Genomic DNA, 18636 nt, shown 5'->3' with positions numbered 1-18636 from the left:
GTCTTCTAACATCCTTCGGTGGCTTATCCAGCCTCTAATGGCTATATGCGTTGCTTTGTTTGTGGGTTCAGCGACTTCAGTTGTTTTATTTTCTTGGAGAAGACATATAGCCAGCCAAACAACGATTTATAGAATTTTGGGTTCCCAGTGATGAAGCCCAATTTTCTCATGCACAATTTTCCTTCATTCTGTGTGTAAATGCGCAACCTCTGTGCCCATCTGATTAGTCAACTTGGACATGTGATTGAATAGCGAATTAGAAATTGAACTTTTCGGAAATTGATTTCGAATGATAGATGGGCGCTACGAGGTATATCTTAGACAACCAATCTCACATTGGATATACGATATTGTGGGATGTGCAGCAATAGTTATACCTCACTGTTACTCCGACAGAACTATCGATCGTATATGGATTGCCTATCTTATTGTTTGTCTGTTTGTGCAAACTTGACCAAAGAAAAATACGTGGGCTAATTGAGTGTGCCTCCCCAATCTGTTGAACAAGAGTATGCTTTATTTTCTAAATACGAGTTTCATCATATTTTATATTTTTCCAATACAATTATTATATTTAGTGAGCTGACAATCAAGAAAGCTGATCGCCAGGAAAGAAAGATGTGAAAAGTCATATCTATAATGGAAAAAAAAAAAGCAAAGAAAAGAAGAGTGAATGCTTAAATCTTCAAATCTTTATTGCATTTATAATGGGCCGTGCCGGGACGGATCCAACCAATTCTACTTTTCCATTTTCTCTAATGATAGAAACAATGGTATACTCTGCTCATACCAAAAGAAGTCACTTGGATCAACTTCGGCCTTGATTTGTGCCAGCCTCTTGAAATTACTATTGAAATACTTTAGTCCCCAAACACTTGCTTGTCCATAGCTTTCATTCTCATTCCTATTAATCCCCAAGTCAAGATCTCTGTAATTAAGATAGGCGGATCTTGGATTCTTTGAAACAAAAGGTGTCATATATTCGTAAAGTCTTCTAATCCAATTCACATGCTCCTCTGTTTCCTCCTCGGCTTCCCAAGTAACCATATATTGGATTAGGTACAAATTCCCACTTCTATGAGGGAATGGGATCTCAAATTTTGAAATCTCGCTCATTCTACCACCGTAAGGGGTCCAAATCATATAACCACTTTTTTCTTCACCAAGTATTTTCCACAGCCCTTCTAATCCTTTTTCCGATATGGGTTCCTTCACGTAATCTGATTTCGCCTTGAAAGAGGACTGGTTTGGGTTAGTCCTGTTGAGCAAAACATCATATGATTCCCGGGTTGAGAAATCGGCGAAGTGAAGGACCGATTGGATCCAGCTCATCTCGGTGCAGTCCTTGCGCTCCACGCCCAGCTCAGGAAAACTCTTCTCCATCGTAGTCAGGAGTTCCTCACTTACTCCCAAAAATAAAGCCCGGAAAGAAACTGCGATCGTGTTATTTGAATTTCCTGCTATTACAACATGGAGAAATAGAGTGTCTGAGAGTTTATCTGCTACGAGTTGCCACGTTTGTAGGAGCTTTGTTGCGCCTGGTTCCAATGTCTTATGGATAGTGAACACGGTAACTATTGATGGAACAGGAACGAGCTTTATTTTCCAAGCGAAAATGATTCCAAAGCTCGCTCCTCCTCCACCTCTAATTGCCCAAAAAAGTTCTTCCCCCATCGACTTCCTATCGAATATCCTTCCGTTTACATCTACTATTCGAGCATCAATGACATTATCTGCGGCAAGGCCATATTTTCTGAAAATGGTACCGAATCCTCCGCCAGCCAAGTGCCCTCCAACGCCCATCGTGGAGCAAGAACCGGCTGGAAAACCGTAAATGTTGCTTTCTTCAGCAATTGCATGGTACAATTCACCTAGTGTTGCGCCTGATTTGACCCAAGCGGTCTTGTTTTCCACATTGATTTTAATGGACCGGAGATTGGCAAGGTCGACGATGATGAACGGGATGTTGGATGCATAATAAGAAAGGCCCTCGTAGTCGTGGCCCCCACTTCGGATTCGTATGTTAATGCTGTTTTTTCTGGAACAAATGACAACTGCTTGAATGTGGGTTAAAGCATCCAACTCCAAACCAATTGGCAAAGAGTGGAGAGGCTGCCCAGGCTCATATACTAGTATTGAAAGAGATAATTAACCAATGTGGGACAAATCCCAACACTCCCCCGCACGTGCAACGATTTGTCCCACACTCCCCCGCACGTGCAACCCCTGACTTGCACGTGGAGAGGTAAACAAAGGATCCGGAACACACGGATCACAATGAAAGAAAGTGCAACTATGACACAGACAAAGGGGAAAAGCCTTCGAAACTCTAGCTCTGATACCATGTTAAAGCATCCAACTCCAAACCAATTGGCAAAGAGTGGAGAGGCTGCCCAGGCTCATATACTAGTATTGGAAGAGATAATTAACCAATGTGGGACAAATCCCAACAGGATTCGCGAAGTGGCCGAATAATGAGTTGGGGTTTTGGTGTGGAAGCAGTCACGAACCGGAGGTTTTGAGCGGGAGATTGCAAGACGGAGGTGTACGAGGAGCTGTTTGTAGTGAAAATTACGTTAGAAGAGGAATTCGAGACGGAATGATTTGTTTGGGAGTGAAAGCAAATACGCAGATGAATTCTAGAGAGGGTAGTGATAAGAGATTAAATGGGGCGCAGGCTGCGGAGGAAAAAGCAATTTGCTTTGGGTATTTGTCCCCTTGTCCCATTGTTTTGTATACTGGTTTGCATAGGAACCAATTTCCAGCCATAGTTTAGTTAGAGGGTTAGGAAAAAGGTGTATTGTCCCACTTTTGACTGAGGTGTCTTGTTCTTATTGGTTGGGAAGAATTTGGATTGTACACGGACCTCCGTGTACAATTTTATCTCTAGTGATAATGTCAAAATTATTTTTGTTGGTGTCAAAATTCAAGTGCATAAAAGTATTGTACATTGTGCATGGTACAAGTCTTTTGTACACTTGAGTTTTAGCATTAACAAAAATAATTTTGACATTATCATTTTCCTTGGTTCAGGTAATTTGCAGGCTGAAAAGTCAAATTAAAAACGAAGCTTCTCTACTTTTTGTGGATTGGAATATTCAAAGTCTCCTGAATAAACAGTCATTCACAAATATCACAATCACTACGATTACCACCACTGTCACCGACAACATAAAAAGATTGAGAATTTCTTACTTTAATTAATAAACTTTGATAAAAATAATTTTTTGTATTTATAGGAACTTTTAAATTCATCTCACAACCACCTCAACCAAGGCCACCACCACAGTCGCCGCAATCGAATGAAGATTTTCTCAATAAAAAAATCGTCAACCATTGAGAATTTTTTCAGCTATTACAATTCTTACACCCAAAACCACCCCAACGCCCTATGAATGTGAAATTCTTACAATCTCTAATAAAGAATGTTCTCGATGTGTTGTGGTGGCGGTTGGTTGAAACATATGGAATATCCTCAATCTTTGTCGGTATTCTCGTTTGGAAACATTCTAAATTTTTTGTTGTGTCTGTGGTTGAAAACATCTAAATTTGACTGTGTAAGTATTTAAGCATTACTTTGAACGAATCTCGATGGTGAAACAATTTATCGTACTCTTCGATGAAGTGTGGATGTACTATGTACTCTGCCGAACACTTAAGCAATGAAGATATATAATTAAGAAAATGGGATAATGAAACATGAAATGTATTTTAGTCTTAGTGGCTCTGACGGTTTTTATAGTGGTATGACTTTTACCCATTTTTAATGTGTAGACACCCCAATCTGGGCTTCCAGATTAGTTTACTTACGGTTTTTGATTCTCCAATGATGAAATGGATCAAGAACACCCTGGGAATGATAGCGTGTTTGAGCTTTGAGTGTTTGCAAAACCCTTGAATCTAACCTAGCCTAAGTCACTTTAAAAACCAAAAACCCTACTGGTCTGCGCCAGGGCGCAACCATCCCGCGCCAGGGCGCACCATCGCGCGACACACTCACTCCATCGTGCGACAGTGCGCCAGGGCGCACCATCGCGCGCCTGACTCACTCCATCGCGCGACAGTGCGCCAGGGCGCACCATCGCGCGACAGACTCAAACCATCGCGCGATGGTCAAAGCTGTCCCCATCACCTTTATCAGCTGGGTTGCTTAGCCACCAAGCAAGCCTCAGCAGGCCTCGTGGACTGGTTGAGCTCCTCTCCTTTCACCAACCAGATTCACCTCCATCCTTCCCTATAAATACCCCCATTCTTCTTCCATTAAAAGGGTTCAAGAATTTCAAAGGTTAAAAAAATCTCAAGAGCATAGCTTGCTCTTTCTCCTCCATTATCAAACATCCAACCACTCAATCAATCCTCAAATCTCAAAGCTCAACACCTTTCAAACTCAAAACCGAAGGTATAGCTTACCTTTGTTCTGTTTTCTGTTCTGATCTCTGAAGGGGGCTGGCAGGGCCAAGGCTGGTAATCAATACCAGTTCTGGTCCTAAAGCTGGCAAGGTTTCAAAAACCGTCGTGGTACGAATCAGCGCGCGACGGACCCACTCACGCGCGCGACTGTTCTAGTCTGTGCTCGCTGGTCCGCGTGGGGATTGGTTCCTACTGTTTTGTGCTTTATTATGTTATAGATCACTGTTGAGCATGATAAAAATCAGTTTACTGCTTTCCTTAGTATAAACTGTTAGTCGTAGTTCAATATGAGTTTCTGCTGTTTTGGAGAACCCAGAAAAGTGTAAACCAAGCACTGGTCTGGTTGCGCCAGGGCGCGGCCATCTCGCGCCAGGGCGCACCATCGCGCGCCGGACTGGCTCCATCGCGCGACAGTGCGCCAGGGCGCACCATCGCGCGACAGAGTGACTTCATCGCGCGACAGTGCGCCAGGGCGCATCCTCGCGCGCCAATCTGAAACCATCGCGCGATAGTATGCCTCTGACCAGTGAGTGGCCTTGCACGGGTAGCTTAGTTTTAGGCCATTATTTTGTCCCCACACTGTTTATGGGGTGTTTTATTAATTTGTAGGGCTTTACAACCTTTAAACTGTATATTATACTGCCTATAAACTGCGTGGTTTGTCCTGGGTGTGCACTGGTCCTTCCAGAGCCCAGATGGTTTGAGAATAAGAGCTGTGGGTTTGAGCTTACCGGCGCGCGCTTGTCTTGGAATTGTGTGCGCAGGAGTAAGCAGCATGCAGTGACTTGCTCAGTGCATGCTGGTTTCTTCCTACGCACGTCACTCCAAAACAGGGGCCTCCCAGTTTGTTTAAACTCCCACAGCAGTCTGTTCTCATCCTATACTAACTGCTCATCCATGCTATCATTCACATCTTGCAAACTGTTACAGTTTTAATCCCCTTAAACTGTTCCCCCGCCCTAATTGGCTAAAAATTGATTAATCAAACAGAATCGCAAACAAACATCTTTCGCAAATGCCTAAGTAGAGACCGATCTCCGGATTGGGCGAGAGGGGTGCCATAAAACCCTTCCCCTCTCGTAACCTGGCTCCCGAACCCAGATATGGTTATGACGGACTGGTTCCTTAACTTTTTCAAATCGAAACAGCGCGGCAAGCGCTTCGAAATACGGTTCCTTGGGTGTCGAACCTTCAAACCCGAGTGGCGACTCTGTATTTTGCGAGCGCTTGCTTCCCCGCTCGCGCTCCCTCGATCTGGGCCCTCGCGTCTCGGAATCCGGAAGTTCCGAAGGGCACGCATGCCCACATAATGAACGAAACGTAAATATTCTTACAATTGGATCCAACCAAGTTTTAATAATTTAAAAACCCTAATTATCTATATAATATCGGTCTGTATCCGATTTAAAATGAGAGAGATGCAAGCGTTCTATGTAAATGAATTGTTCTTTGACCCACTGAGGGTAAAAATGTAACTTTTTTTGATGTATAAATTATATTAAATCTAAATCACTTGGGTTAGAAAGTAAATTCAACAAGCCTTTTAACAGTTCAAATAATGCATCAATTGGAGCTTGGGAGTGTCCGACACAAGCCCGCAAAGTTTGGCCTTTTTTGAAGGTTTAATGCGCCCTAGGCGCAATTTCATGCTCCCCGGGCGCATGACAAGCCGCCCTAGGCGCATACCCCAAATTGCTCAACAAATTAACCAAACTTCGCGCGCATGCCACAGACACTCCTGAAACCCGATTTATGCATGGTTAGAACCATTAAAAATCTTGTTGAATATAGTTTCGAACCGAAGTGGTTTTGATCCGAGATCATTTGTACATCTAATGACATGACCACCCCTTAATGAGTCGAAAACACGTTATTTAGATGAAACGCTCGTATCCCCCTCATTCTAAATTAGATCAAGACCAATTTTATGTTGACAAATACGGTTTTCAATGTAATAAAAGATTATGGAAACTGACAATGAAAATAATATAGCTTTATTTATAAAAATTTATCGAAAGCGGACCGATTCAAAGATGATTGGAGCTACGAAGGGTAAAACACATTTTTGGGCCCTTCTACACATTGTAAGTTTCCTCTTCGACACTCACTTGTCTAATTATAGGGTATTCGTTCATTCCGTAGGAGAGTTCCATAAAATTGTTAGGAATTTCCACACTACATCTAGTCAACATGATTTGCCCATGACGAGGCTTTTGAAGCTAAAGTCGGTCGTCTTAACCGCATTCAATGCCACCTGTCCACTACGAAACCTCTACGACCACTGTAATTTGAACACCCCTCCATCCCAGCAGTATGGTCGCCACCACCGCAGTCGGTATACTTCACCGCTACACTTTGCCGGTACTCCACCAACGTCACCTCGCCACCATTTCCACCATTATTTCTGTCACGCCCTCGATTTTTAATATAATTATATAATATATTTTAGTAAAAAGAGCTTCGCCTATCATACATATTACCCAAAAGAGCTTCCACCTGTCTTAAATTACAAATCAAGTCACCAAGATTAAAGTCTTACAACTTAGGCACTTCGGCCCAAAATATACTGAAATACAAGTACGAATCTGTTTAGAATATTACAAACGTTTAGTCAAAAGGATTGAAATAATAAGTTACAAATACACCTCAATCAAATAATGTTAATACAAGATGCTTAAGTAACTAAGTGAGCTTAGCTTCCAAAAAAAAGTCTTTCATTCCCAAACACACATTGCATGCAAGCTATTGTCCAGCGTTTAATCCTGCAAAGAAAGATTAGGTTGAGCTACACTAGCCCAGTAGGAAGATCTTTACCAATTTTATATGCAAATATGGTGATAAGTGCAAAGAAAAAGAAACAAAGGGATTTAGCTCAAACGACGAAATACAATCAACTCAAGAATATGCCAATCATTCAAAGCGATTGTTCTATGATATGCTATAATCACGTTATGCCATATAGTTCACATAATCACATTATGCCATATGGGTCACAGTATTCAAACAAATCAACGACTTCGATACGACTCACTAACACCAATCTCCACCGACTGTATTTCCACCCCTTGCGTTACAGCTTAACCCCACAAGGGTCACCGTATTACCACCCCTAGCGTTACGGTGTGCACCAACATCTAGGGTCTCCGTATTTCCCCCCCTTGCGTTACAAGACCATCCAAGTCTTCGTATTACCACCCCTTGCGTTACGAGACATTCTAATTCGACCACCGACCCAAACAACCATTCCCCTCACTCGATATACAAGTTAAAGCTTTTCAAAATCCACATTCATTCATGAAGTATGTCACGACAAGCCAACAATATCACAGTATGCTACAAACGTTCACAAACAATCATTCATTCGCAAGTTGCATCTTATTGGCATTTTAACCAAGTAATCTACCATTCATTCCTTACTAACGGAAGGCCAACGAGTCAAAAATAACATCTACTAATCATAGAAAGTTATAATGACAAAACAAGGATCATAGGAGTAGCCAATGGATGTTGGGAGACCGACACACCCTCACTCTAACAGTCATAACTTTTTGTATACTTATAGTTTTTAGGTGATTTTGGTGGCAATGAAAAGCTAACTTCAAGACCTTCAAATCGATATAAAGTTTGCATGAATCCGACATTGGATGAGAAAGTTATGGCCTTTTGAAGTTGGGCTGAAACCCAAAAGACGAGCAGAAATTCCAGAGAAGGGAGGGATCGATTCCCCCCATCACCAGGGATCGATCCCTGGGCTTGCTGGACCAGAAATGAAAGGGGGGATCGATCCCCCAAGTTTAGGGATCGATCCCTACGCGATTTGGGCGATTTTCTGCAGATTTCTGACAGCTTTCGAATGAACCAAGGGAGACAATCAATGACCGATTCTTGCATCAAATCAACATACAAACACATAAAAGAGGTAAAAAAATCCCTACCTCGCGACGATAACCAAGATCTACGGGATTTGAACGAGCCCTAGCCTCTTTGAACTTCAAAGCTCCGCTCCAAGCTTGACCCAAGGATTTTCGAGCTCAAGAACACGATTGAAAGGTCGAAGGGAGGTTAATCTCTAAGATTCTTGAGGTCTTGAAAGAGTTTTGAGTGAGAGGGGAAGAGAGAGAGAGATACACGGCTAGAGAGAGAGAGGACGGCGTGAGAGAGAGAGAATGGGAGATATAATTATCTCCTACACACACACACACTCCTATATATACTCCTATATCTTTAAATCACACACACACACCCTCAAGTTTTTATTCTCTCACTTCAATCCTCAATTCAAATAACCACCAAATAAAATCTTATTTTCCAAATTAGGCATTTCAATAATTAAAATTTATCCGGATCTCTACAATTTCACCATCACCGAACACACAAAATAGTTTTAAAATGTCACGCCCCGTCCCGGAACGACACCCGAAGTGGGCCCGAACCGACACGACCACGTGGCATTCCACACCAAAGAACAAAGTCTAAACGATAAACCATACACATAACAGAGCAAAACCCCAGCGGAAGACTTAACTTTAACATAAATAATGTGTCAACAATTTTACGAACTTACATAATACATAAGTTGCTGCCTCTTATCCCAACATAAGTATTTAAACATTAACAGAGTTTCCCACATAATTAAAAACTTGAAATCATAAAGTACTTGACAACCTTAGTCACAAAATGAGTTTAACAAAAATTAGAGTTTGACCCATTACAACCAACTCGACCCAAAAACACCAACACTCGATACTAATCCAAGTGTCCCCAAAATGCCGACCGGTAGTGGACCAACTCTACGACTACCTGTGACCTGGCAATCCAAAAAGGAAAACCAGAATGTGTGAGATACATAATACATTCAATAAAATACTACAATACCCGAAGGAATATCTCACTTGAACGTAATTCACACAATTTTAGCTTATGTACTCAAAAAGACAACACACATATAATCGCTATATATGCGATGACACATCTGCCATAATCCCATATACCCCAGGAATGGTGTCCCACACACCATGCTCCCAACTACTGTTAATTAGGTGGCATGGTTTATGATATGATGTGCCTCACACACAAACCTTCAGCGGTATAATCAACATCCAACAAACATGTATAACATTAGCTAAATCCCAAATAGCGTGATACACAACCACCACCATGTAATACCTTATTGAACATAACCATATTAAACACACTCACCTTTGCGTCGACTGAAGTATGCCGAACTAAGGTTTCGGCACCTCCCGAATGACCGGCTCTTTACCTAACCACAAGTTAACTCATATTAGTTACTAATTCAACGAATACTTGCCACAAGGTTATAAAGCTAATAAGAAGTTAAACAATGTCTAACGGATACAATATGTCCAAGTCAATACCTAAAAGTGTCCCACTATAAGTGTGAAACTCAAAAACTAAATTCTTCAAAAAGACAACATATTCCACAACTAATCTGTCTTAGAATGATTATAACATTTAATAGGTTTAGAACTTGTAACAACCCTGATTTTTGGTAAATAAAAATTTCGTTAAATATTTAAATTTTATTTTGATTACTTGGATTTGCTACAAAAAATTTCTTTTTAATTTTAATAATCCGTCATAATTAGATTTGAGACCTATAAAATTATATATTTTCACGCCGAGCAATCTAGTCATTTTCTAAAGACAAGTATGCTTATAAAAGCGCTTGTATATTTTCCTAACAAGTTAAATAAAATCTTTAAATTATATATCTTGGCTAGAAATTCTACTTGGCAAGTAAGGTTAGTTTTCAACCGATTAGTTGGAGGAACCGGACCACCGATTCACCTAGTTACATTACCCTAACCCTAATTGGACCTTTTAGACCATTTTTGAGCCTTATGAACCCCTCCAAACCCTATAGGACCATTAGACCATAGGAGTAATCATTTTTACTTCCACGACAAGTTATTTCAAACCCTAATTATTACCAATATTCCTTTACCCCTTGGTCCATAATTGTTAGGAGAATTTTTATCCCTTGGTTAATAGACCTTTGACTTGCCAATAAGCATGACAAGACAAGTCATACAAAGAATCCCATCATTTTGCTTCCAAAAGAAGCAAGACTAGCCTTGCCATGCATGCACACCTATGTTCTCGCCTTAAGCCTAACTATCTTAGGTTTTACTTTCCTAGATGAATATATACATGTACTTATATACCTATATATGTCTATACATAGAACGACAGAGAGAGAGAGAGAGAGAGAGAGAGAGAGAGAGAGAGAGAGAGAGAGAGAGAGAGGCCGGATGGGAGAGGGAGGTGGAGTGTGTGATTGTGTTTTGGACACTTACACAAGCAACCTTTATAGCCTTAAGCCTATTTTTGACCATGCCAACCCATTTCTAGTCTTTCAAAGTACAAAGTTAGCCAATGATTTTATTCTTTCTTGCAAGCAACCTCCCCATAGACTTGACAAGTCAAAAACCCTTCACGATCAACCTAGATTTGGCCTAGAATGGAAATGACAAGTCATGGAAGGCTATGACTTGATTGAAAGGCTTGATTGGACATGACAATGGAGCAAAATCCATGGGAGAGAGAGAGAGAGAGAGATATGGCCGGCCATATGGAGGGAGGAGGAGCTCAAGTTTTGGCTATAAATAGCACCCCATGTTTGCCATTCAACTCACACCTTCACTCCTTTGCTCTCACTTCTCTCTAGAAACCATTTTCATTTCCAGTCAGCCTACTGCCCTTCACAAATCTCTATTTTTCTCCTGCTTAAAGTAGTTTTTGGAACCAACTCCCTTCGGGAAAGTTGTAGAGCACTTCGAAACCTTCAAGTTAGACCCAAGAACCATCCCAATCGGTGAAGAAATGATAAAGATATTGGCATCCGAAGTTCAGTAAAAATCTCGAATTTCTATTTCCAGACAGCATACTGTCTCTTCCTTTATCACCATTTTTCTCCTACCTAAAGTAGTTTCTAGGATCAACTTCCTTCACGAAAGTTGTAGAGCACTTCAAGAGCTTCAGTTTCGACCCAAGAACGATCATATTCGGTCAAATATTGACCGAGTTACTGCCATCCAAAGTTTGGTCCAGATTTGCGAGTTTCACCGCCGTAGAAAACTTCCAACTAGCTTATTCGGCCCCGACTAGTTTCGGATCAAGGTAGATTTTCTCTACTCACTTCCCTAAGTATAAGTAGAGTCCCTCGTCCACTAACTCAACGTACAACATAGAATCGTATGTGAAAAAGTATATAAGGTTATCTGTTGTCTGCTAAAGTTATCTGTCATAAGAATATGAGGTTATCTGTTGCCTGAAATGTTAGAATTTCATGAAATACTTGAATGGAGTTTTCTTTAGAAAGATGAAAAGGAAGGGGAATATGTTGAATTAATCAACTTGTTACTCAAAATAAACATATGTTGCTTAGAATTCCTCAAAAGAAAGAAAGAATGGTTTTCGAAAGATAGAATTTGACACTTGAATAGAAGTATTCGTATTTTGATCTTTAGGATGGTTATGAGCATGATTATTAATATAGAATTGGATGATCTTGCTAGTTTAGTTTCAAGATCAAAATGAATGATTTATGTTTGTAAAAAGTCCTACCGCGGAGTCTTCGCATGTAACGAGACACGAGAATTGAGAAAGTAGAAACATGACACCTAGGGTGTGATTAATGAAAGGAAATGTTTTTCGAGGAAGGAAATATTTTGAAACTACATAATGACCGGTTTTGGGTGGCATTATGTGAGTTGTGTGCGTGTGCAAAAGTAAGATTTGTGAAAAACCCAATGAGAACCCGGAGCGGCGGAATCATTGTGGGGATATTCGGGAATCCGGAGCGGCGGAACCGAGGGTTTAGATTTCGAAAACCCCAAATGGGAACCCGGAGCGGCGGAACCATTGTGGGATACTCGGGAACCCGGAGCGGCGGAACCGAGGGTTTTGAATTGTGTGCGTTCCCATGGGAACCCGGAGCGGCGGAACCATGGTGAGGTATGACTTGGTTATCCGCGGTACGGAGCCAATGCAATCGTGTGCCAATGGGAACCCGGTGCGGCGGAACCATTGTGAGGATACTCGGGAGATCGGAACAGCGGAACCGAGGTTGGGTGTGTTAAAAACAGATTTTGAAAATGTTGATTTGGTTATGAAAAGTGAAAATAGAGACACGGTCTACGATGAGTCGCGTAGGAGAAACTCAGAAAATCTTGGACACCAACGATAGTTATATAGCGATTGCGAATGTGTTATTGATATTGTCTTTTGTAGCTGTGTATACATGTATCATGTGGAAATCGATGTTTTATTATAACCTGTTGTTTGTAAGTTATGGGTTAGTGGGTATGGGATTGTTCTATTGAGCGTTTGTAGCTCACGGTGTTACCTTTTGGTGACCCTGACATATTATATCGGTGGCGACGCTGGTATAATGTGTCAGACCTTGTAGATTATCAAGATGAACAGTACACCTTGGAGGCTTTTGGAGCTGAGGAGCTGGCTAGGATGGAGGAGCAGGTGGAGCTGTAGATAGGAACCCTAGTCTACCCTCCTTTTGTTGAATAAGATTACTCCTTTGAGAATATTCTGTAATATTGAGCCATACTCCATTTAGTTTTTCAATGAAATTGCCTATTTAACGTTCCTAAAATTGAGGGCGTTACAGAATTAGTTCATGAGACCAACACCGTTAGAAAGTACACTTCCAGTACATGAATTTTGATATAAATTTTGCCCAACATAGAATCCGGACGACAAAATTATGCTCGTCCGAAGTTACTCACACAACTGTCCAAAATTACAGATTTTGCATGTCCACCAACTTCAAACCAAAAACTAATTTAACCTATAACAAAACAAACCACAAACCCTACATATTCCGAAAGACATACGAGTCTAGTTTCCAAATCAAAAATCGGTGCGCAAACTCGATACCCGAGCTAAAAGATATGATTGTTTTTCCCAAGACATGTCGGAGCCACAAATACAAAATCCAACAGGATCACACCAACTTGTAAATTCCGCCAAACTTAGAATATGCATCTAATAAACCCCAAATTTGGTACACACCATTATCATTCATCAAAGTTCATCCCTGATTTTTCACAACAAAGGAACCTAGTCAAAATCACCCCCAAACTCAGAAATTCTGAGCAGAGTAACACAATTTCCAGCAGAACAGTTTGTGTTTGAAAATTCATAAAAAATCGAATACTTAATACTTTTTAATAATTCCAATGCCAAAATATCACCAATTTATCAATATTTCAAACCCAAAAGGACCTATAATCAGGAGGATCGTTTAACCATAAAAAAATTGATGAAAGACGCAGCTCTGTAAACTGTCTGTTCAAAAATAGGAATCCTATCACAGCTTGGTTTACGATTTTTATCGTTTTCCCTATTTCTCAGAAAATTCTGAAAATTTAACACAATACAATAGACACACTATTGAACCCTTAGTAAAAATACCAAAAATTAACAAGTTTTCTAGATATCTTGAATAATTTCGTGAAGAACAGACTAAGGTTTTTCTCCTCTTTCTCTTCTCCTCTTCCCAACCGTCTCTCTCTCTCTCTCTCTCTCTCTCTCTCTATACACGTACACGTACGAGAAAAGAATGGGGAGAAATATCTCCCCAGGATACTTGTAAACCTATATAAAGATTATCGTGTGCAAGCGAGACCTATTGTTAACTTATGTTTTAATCGCAAATCACCTATAAGACCCTCGCAAGTTCTATTGTTTACGGTTTTTAACCCCCAAAACATATAATTCAATTAAAAGTAATTGAAATACCGAAATATTTGGGGCGGGTATTACAGATAAGCTTGCAATGTTAGGCGTTACTTCGGAAACAGAATCTCCACTGCGAAAGGATATGTCTAAAATATGTTAAAATCTAAAAAAATTGAGAGTTTTCTTAATTTATTTCGGATTGGGAATATTTTTAGTGTTAAAACTCATCACCAACACTTCAAAACCTCTATGAAAAAAAATAACGTTAAGGATATTTTAAATTTTTAAAAAAAATATTGAGAATACTATCGATTCCAATTTCTTTTAATTCACAAATATCACAATCACTACAACTACCACCACTGCCACCGACAACAAAAAGATTGAGAATTTCTTACTTTAATTTATAAAGTTTGATAAAAATAATTATTTCCATTTGTAGAAACTTTTAAATTCTTCTTACAACCACCTCCACCAAGGCCACCACCACAGTCGCCGCAAAATCGAATGGCAATTTTCTCAATAAAAAAATCTTCAACTATTGAGAATTTTCTCAGCTCTTACAATTCTTACACCCAAAACCACAACAACGCCCTAGGAATGTGAAATTCTTACACTCTCTAATAGAGTATGTTCTCGATGTGTTGTGGTGGCGGTTGGTTGAAACATATGGAATATCCTCAATCTTCGTCGGTATTCTTGCTTGGAAAAATCCTCAATTTTATGTTGTGTCTATGGTTGAAACATGTAAATTTGACAGTGTAAATATTTAAGCGTTACTTTAAATGAATCTCAATGGTTAAACGATTTTTCATACACTTCGATGAAGTGTGGATATCCCATGTACTCTCCCGAACACTTAAGCAATGAAGATATATAATTAAGAAAAAGGGATAATGAAACTTGGAATGTATTTTAGTCTTAGTGGCTCCCACGGTTTTTATAGTGTTTTGATTTTTACCGATTTTTAATCAACGAAACCTTAATACTCTTACAGCTGGATTCAACCACGTTTCAATAATTTTAAAACCCTAATTATCTATATAATATCGGTCTATATCCGATGTAAAATGAGAGAGATGCAAGCGTTCTATCTACATGAATTGTTCTTTGACCCGTTGAGGGTAAAAATGTCACTTCGTTTGATGTATAAATTATATTAAATCCAAATCAATTGGGCTAGAAAGTAAAATCAACAAGCTTTTTAACGGTTCAAACCGCGTAGAATTGGAGCTTGGGAGTGTCCGGCACTAGCCCGCAAAGTTTGGCCTTTTTTGAAGGTTTAATGCGCCCCAGGCGCATGACAGGGCGCCCCAGGCGCATACCCAAATTGCTCAACCAATTAACCAAACTTCGCGCGCATGCCACGGACTCTCCCGAAATCTGATTTATGTGTGGTTAGAACCATTAAAAATCTTGTTGAATATAGTTTCTAACCGAAGTGATTTTGATCCAAGATCATTTGTACATCAAATCACATGACCATTTTACCCTTAGTGAGTCGAAAACACGATATTTAGATGAAATGCTCGTATCGCCCTCATTCTAAATTGGATCAAGAATAATTTTATGTTTACAAATACAATTTTCAACGTAAGAAAAGATTATGGATACTAACGATGAAAATAATAATATAGCTTTATTTATGAAAAATTTATCGAAAGCAGACCGATTCAAAGACGTTTGGAGCTACAATGGCTAAAAAATATTTTTGGGCCCTTCTACACATTGTAAGCTTTCTCTTTGACACTCACTTGTCTAATTATACGGTATTCGTTCATTCCGTAAGAGAGCTCCATAGAATTCTTAGGAATTTTCACACTACATCTAATCAACATGATTCGCCCATGACGAGGCTTTTGAAACCAAAGTCGGTCATCTGAACCACATTCACTGCTACCTGTCTACTACGAAACCGCTACGACCACCGTAATTTGACCACCCCTCCACCCCAGCAGTATGGTCGCCACCACCGCAGTCCGTATACTTCACCGTTACACTTTGCCGGTACTCCACCATCGTCACCTCACCACCACTTCCACCATTATTTCACCAGCACCGAACAAATAAAATAGTTTGAAATGCTTGCAATGTTAGCCAATACTCCGGAAATAGAATCTCCATTGCGAAAAGATATGTTTAGGATATTTTAAAATCTAAAAAAAATTGAGAATTTTCTTAATTTATTTCGGATTGGGAATATTTTTAGTGTTAAAACTCATCACCAACACTTCAAAACCTCTACGAAAAAAATAACGTTAAGGATTTTCTAAATTTTTTAAAAACAATATTGAGAATATTATTGATTCCAATTTCTTTTAATTCACAAATATCACAATCACTACGACTACCACCACTGCCACCGACAACATAAAGATTGAGAATTTCTTACTTTAATTTATAAAGTTTGATAAAAATAATTATTTGTATTTGTAGAAACTTTTAAATTCTTCTTACAATCACCTCCACCACGGCCACCACCACAGTCGCCGCAAAATCGAATGACAATTTTCTCAATAAAAAAATCGTCAACGATTGAGAATTTTCTCAGCTCTTACAATTCTTACACCCAAAACCACAACAACGCCCTAGGAATGTGAAATTCTTACACTCTCTAATAGAGAATGTTCTCGATGTGTTAGGGTGGCGGTAGGTTGAAACATATGGAATATCCTAAATAGTTGCCGATATTCTCGTTTGGAAACATTCTCAATTTTTTGTTGTGTCTGTGGTTGAAAACATGTAAATTTGACTACGTAAATATTTAAGGGCTCCTTTGAACAAATCTCGATGGTGAAACAATTTTTTGTACTCTTTGATGAAGTGTGGATATACTATGTACTCTGCCGAACACTTAAGCACTGAAGATATATAATTAAGGAAAAGGGATAATGAACTTGGAATGTATTTTAGTCTTAATGGCTCCGACGGATTTTATAGTGGTATGATTTTTACCCATTTTTAATGAAGGAAACCTAAATACTCTTACAGTTGGATTCAACCATGTTTTAATAATTTAAAAACCCTAATTATCTATATAATATCGGTCTATATCTGATTTAAAATGAGAGAGATGCAAGCATTCTATCTACATGAATTGTTCTTTGACCCACTGAGGGTAAAAATGTCACTTCCTTTGATGTATAAATTATATTAAATCCAAATCACTTGGGTTAGAAAGCCAGTTCAACAAGTTTTTTAACGGTTCAAACCACGCATAAATTGGAGCTCGGGAGTGTTCGGCACAAGCCCGCAAATTGGCCTTTAAGGTTTAATGCGCCCCAGGCGCAATTTCATGCTTTCCGGGCGCATGACAAGGCGCCCCAGGTGCATATCCCAAATTGCACAACCAATTAACCAAATTTTGCGCGCATGCCACGGACTCTCCCGAAATCCCATTTATATGTGGTTAGAACCATTAAAAATCTTGTTGAATATAGTTTCTAACCGAAGTGATTTTGATCCAAGATCATTTGTACATCAAATGAAATGACCATTTTATCCTTGGTGAGTCGAAACATGTTATTTGGATGAAATGCTCGTATCGCCCTCATTCTAAATTGGATCAAGAATAATTTTATGTTTACAAATACAGTTTTCAACGTAAGAAAAGATTATGGATACTAACGATGAAAATAATAATATAGCTTTATTTATGAAAAATTTATCGAAAGCAGACCGATTCAAAGACGTTTGGAGCTACGATGGCTAAAAAATATTTTTGGGCCCTTCTACACATTGTAAGCTTTCTCTTTGACACTCACTTGTCTAATTATATGGTATTCGTTCAATCCGTAAGAGAGCTCCATAGAATTCTTAGGAATTTTCACACTACATCTAATCAACATGATTCGCCCATGATGAGGCTTTTGAAACCAAAGTCGGTCGTCTGAACCACATTCATTGCCACCTGTCCACTACGAAACCGATACGACCACCGTAATTTGACCATCCCTCCACCCCAGCAGTATGGTCGCCACCACCGCAGTCGGTATACTTCGCCGCTACACTTTGCCGGTACTCCACCAGCGTCACCTTGCCACCACTTCCACCATTATTTCACAACCACCGAACACACAAAATAGTTTTAAATGCTTGCATTGTTAGCCAATACTTCGGAAACAGAATCTCCACTGCGAAAGATATGTTTAGGATATTTTAAAATCTAAAAATATTGAGAATTTTCTTAATTTATTTCGGATTGGGAATATTTTTAGTGTTAAACCTCATCACCAACACTTCAAAACCTCTAGGAAAAAATTAAAGTTAAGGATTTTCTAAATTTTTAAAAAACAATATTGAGAATACTATTGACTCCAATTTCTTTTAATTCACAAATGACACAATCACTACAACTGCCACCACTGCCACCGACAACATAAAGATTGGGAATTTCTTACTTTAATTTATAAAGTTTGTTAAAAATAATTATTTGTATTTGTAGAAACTTTTAAATTCTTCTTACAACCACCTCCACCAAGGCCACCACCACAGTCGCCGCAA

The 18636-nt window shown here is 39.4% G+C and overlaps 1 protein-coding gene across 1 annotated transcript; it reads right to left on the bottom strand.

The window, feature by feature from the left end:
• Window positions 1-674: 674 nt before the first annotated feature.
• On the bottom strand, window positions 675-16152 carry LOC131298516 (tetrahydroberberine oxidase-like). Its single transcript, XM_058323998.1, has 7 exons — window positions 16034-16152; window positions 9489-9576; window positions 9211-9217; window positions 6950-6995; window positions 6665-6814; window positions 2455-2639; window positions 675-2069 (listed from the first exon to the last, which is right to left on the bottom strand). Exons 1-7 carry the CDS (start codon window positions 16150-16152, stop codon window positions 739-741), a joined length of 1926 nt encoding a protein of 641 aa, XP_058179981.1. The 3' UTR covers window positions 675-738.
• Between the last annotated feature and the right edge of the window lie 2484 nt (window positions 16153-18636).

This window comes from Rhododendron vialii, chromosome 8a (genome assembly GCF_030253575.1).
Source record: "Rhododendron vialii isolate Sample 1 chromosome 8a, ASM3025357v1".
Lineage (NCBI taxonomy): Eukaryota > Viridiplantae > Streptophyta > Magnoliopsida > Ericales > Ericaceae > Rhododendron > Rhododendron vialii.
This window is presented reverse-complemented; position numbering and strand designations above follow the sequence as displayed.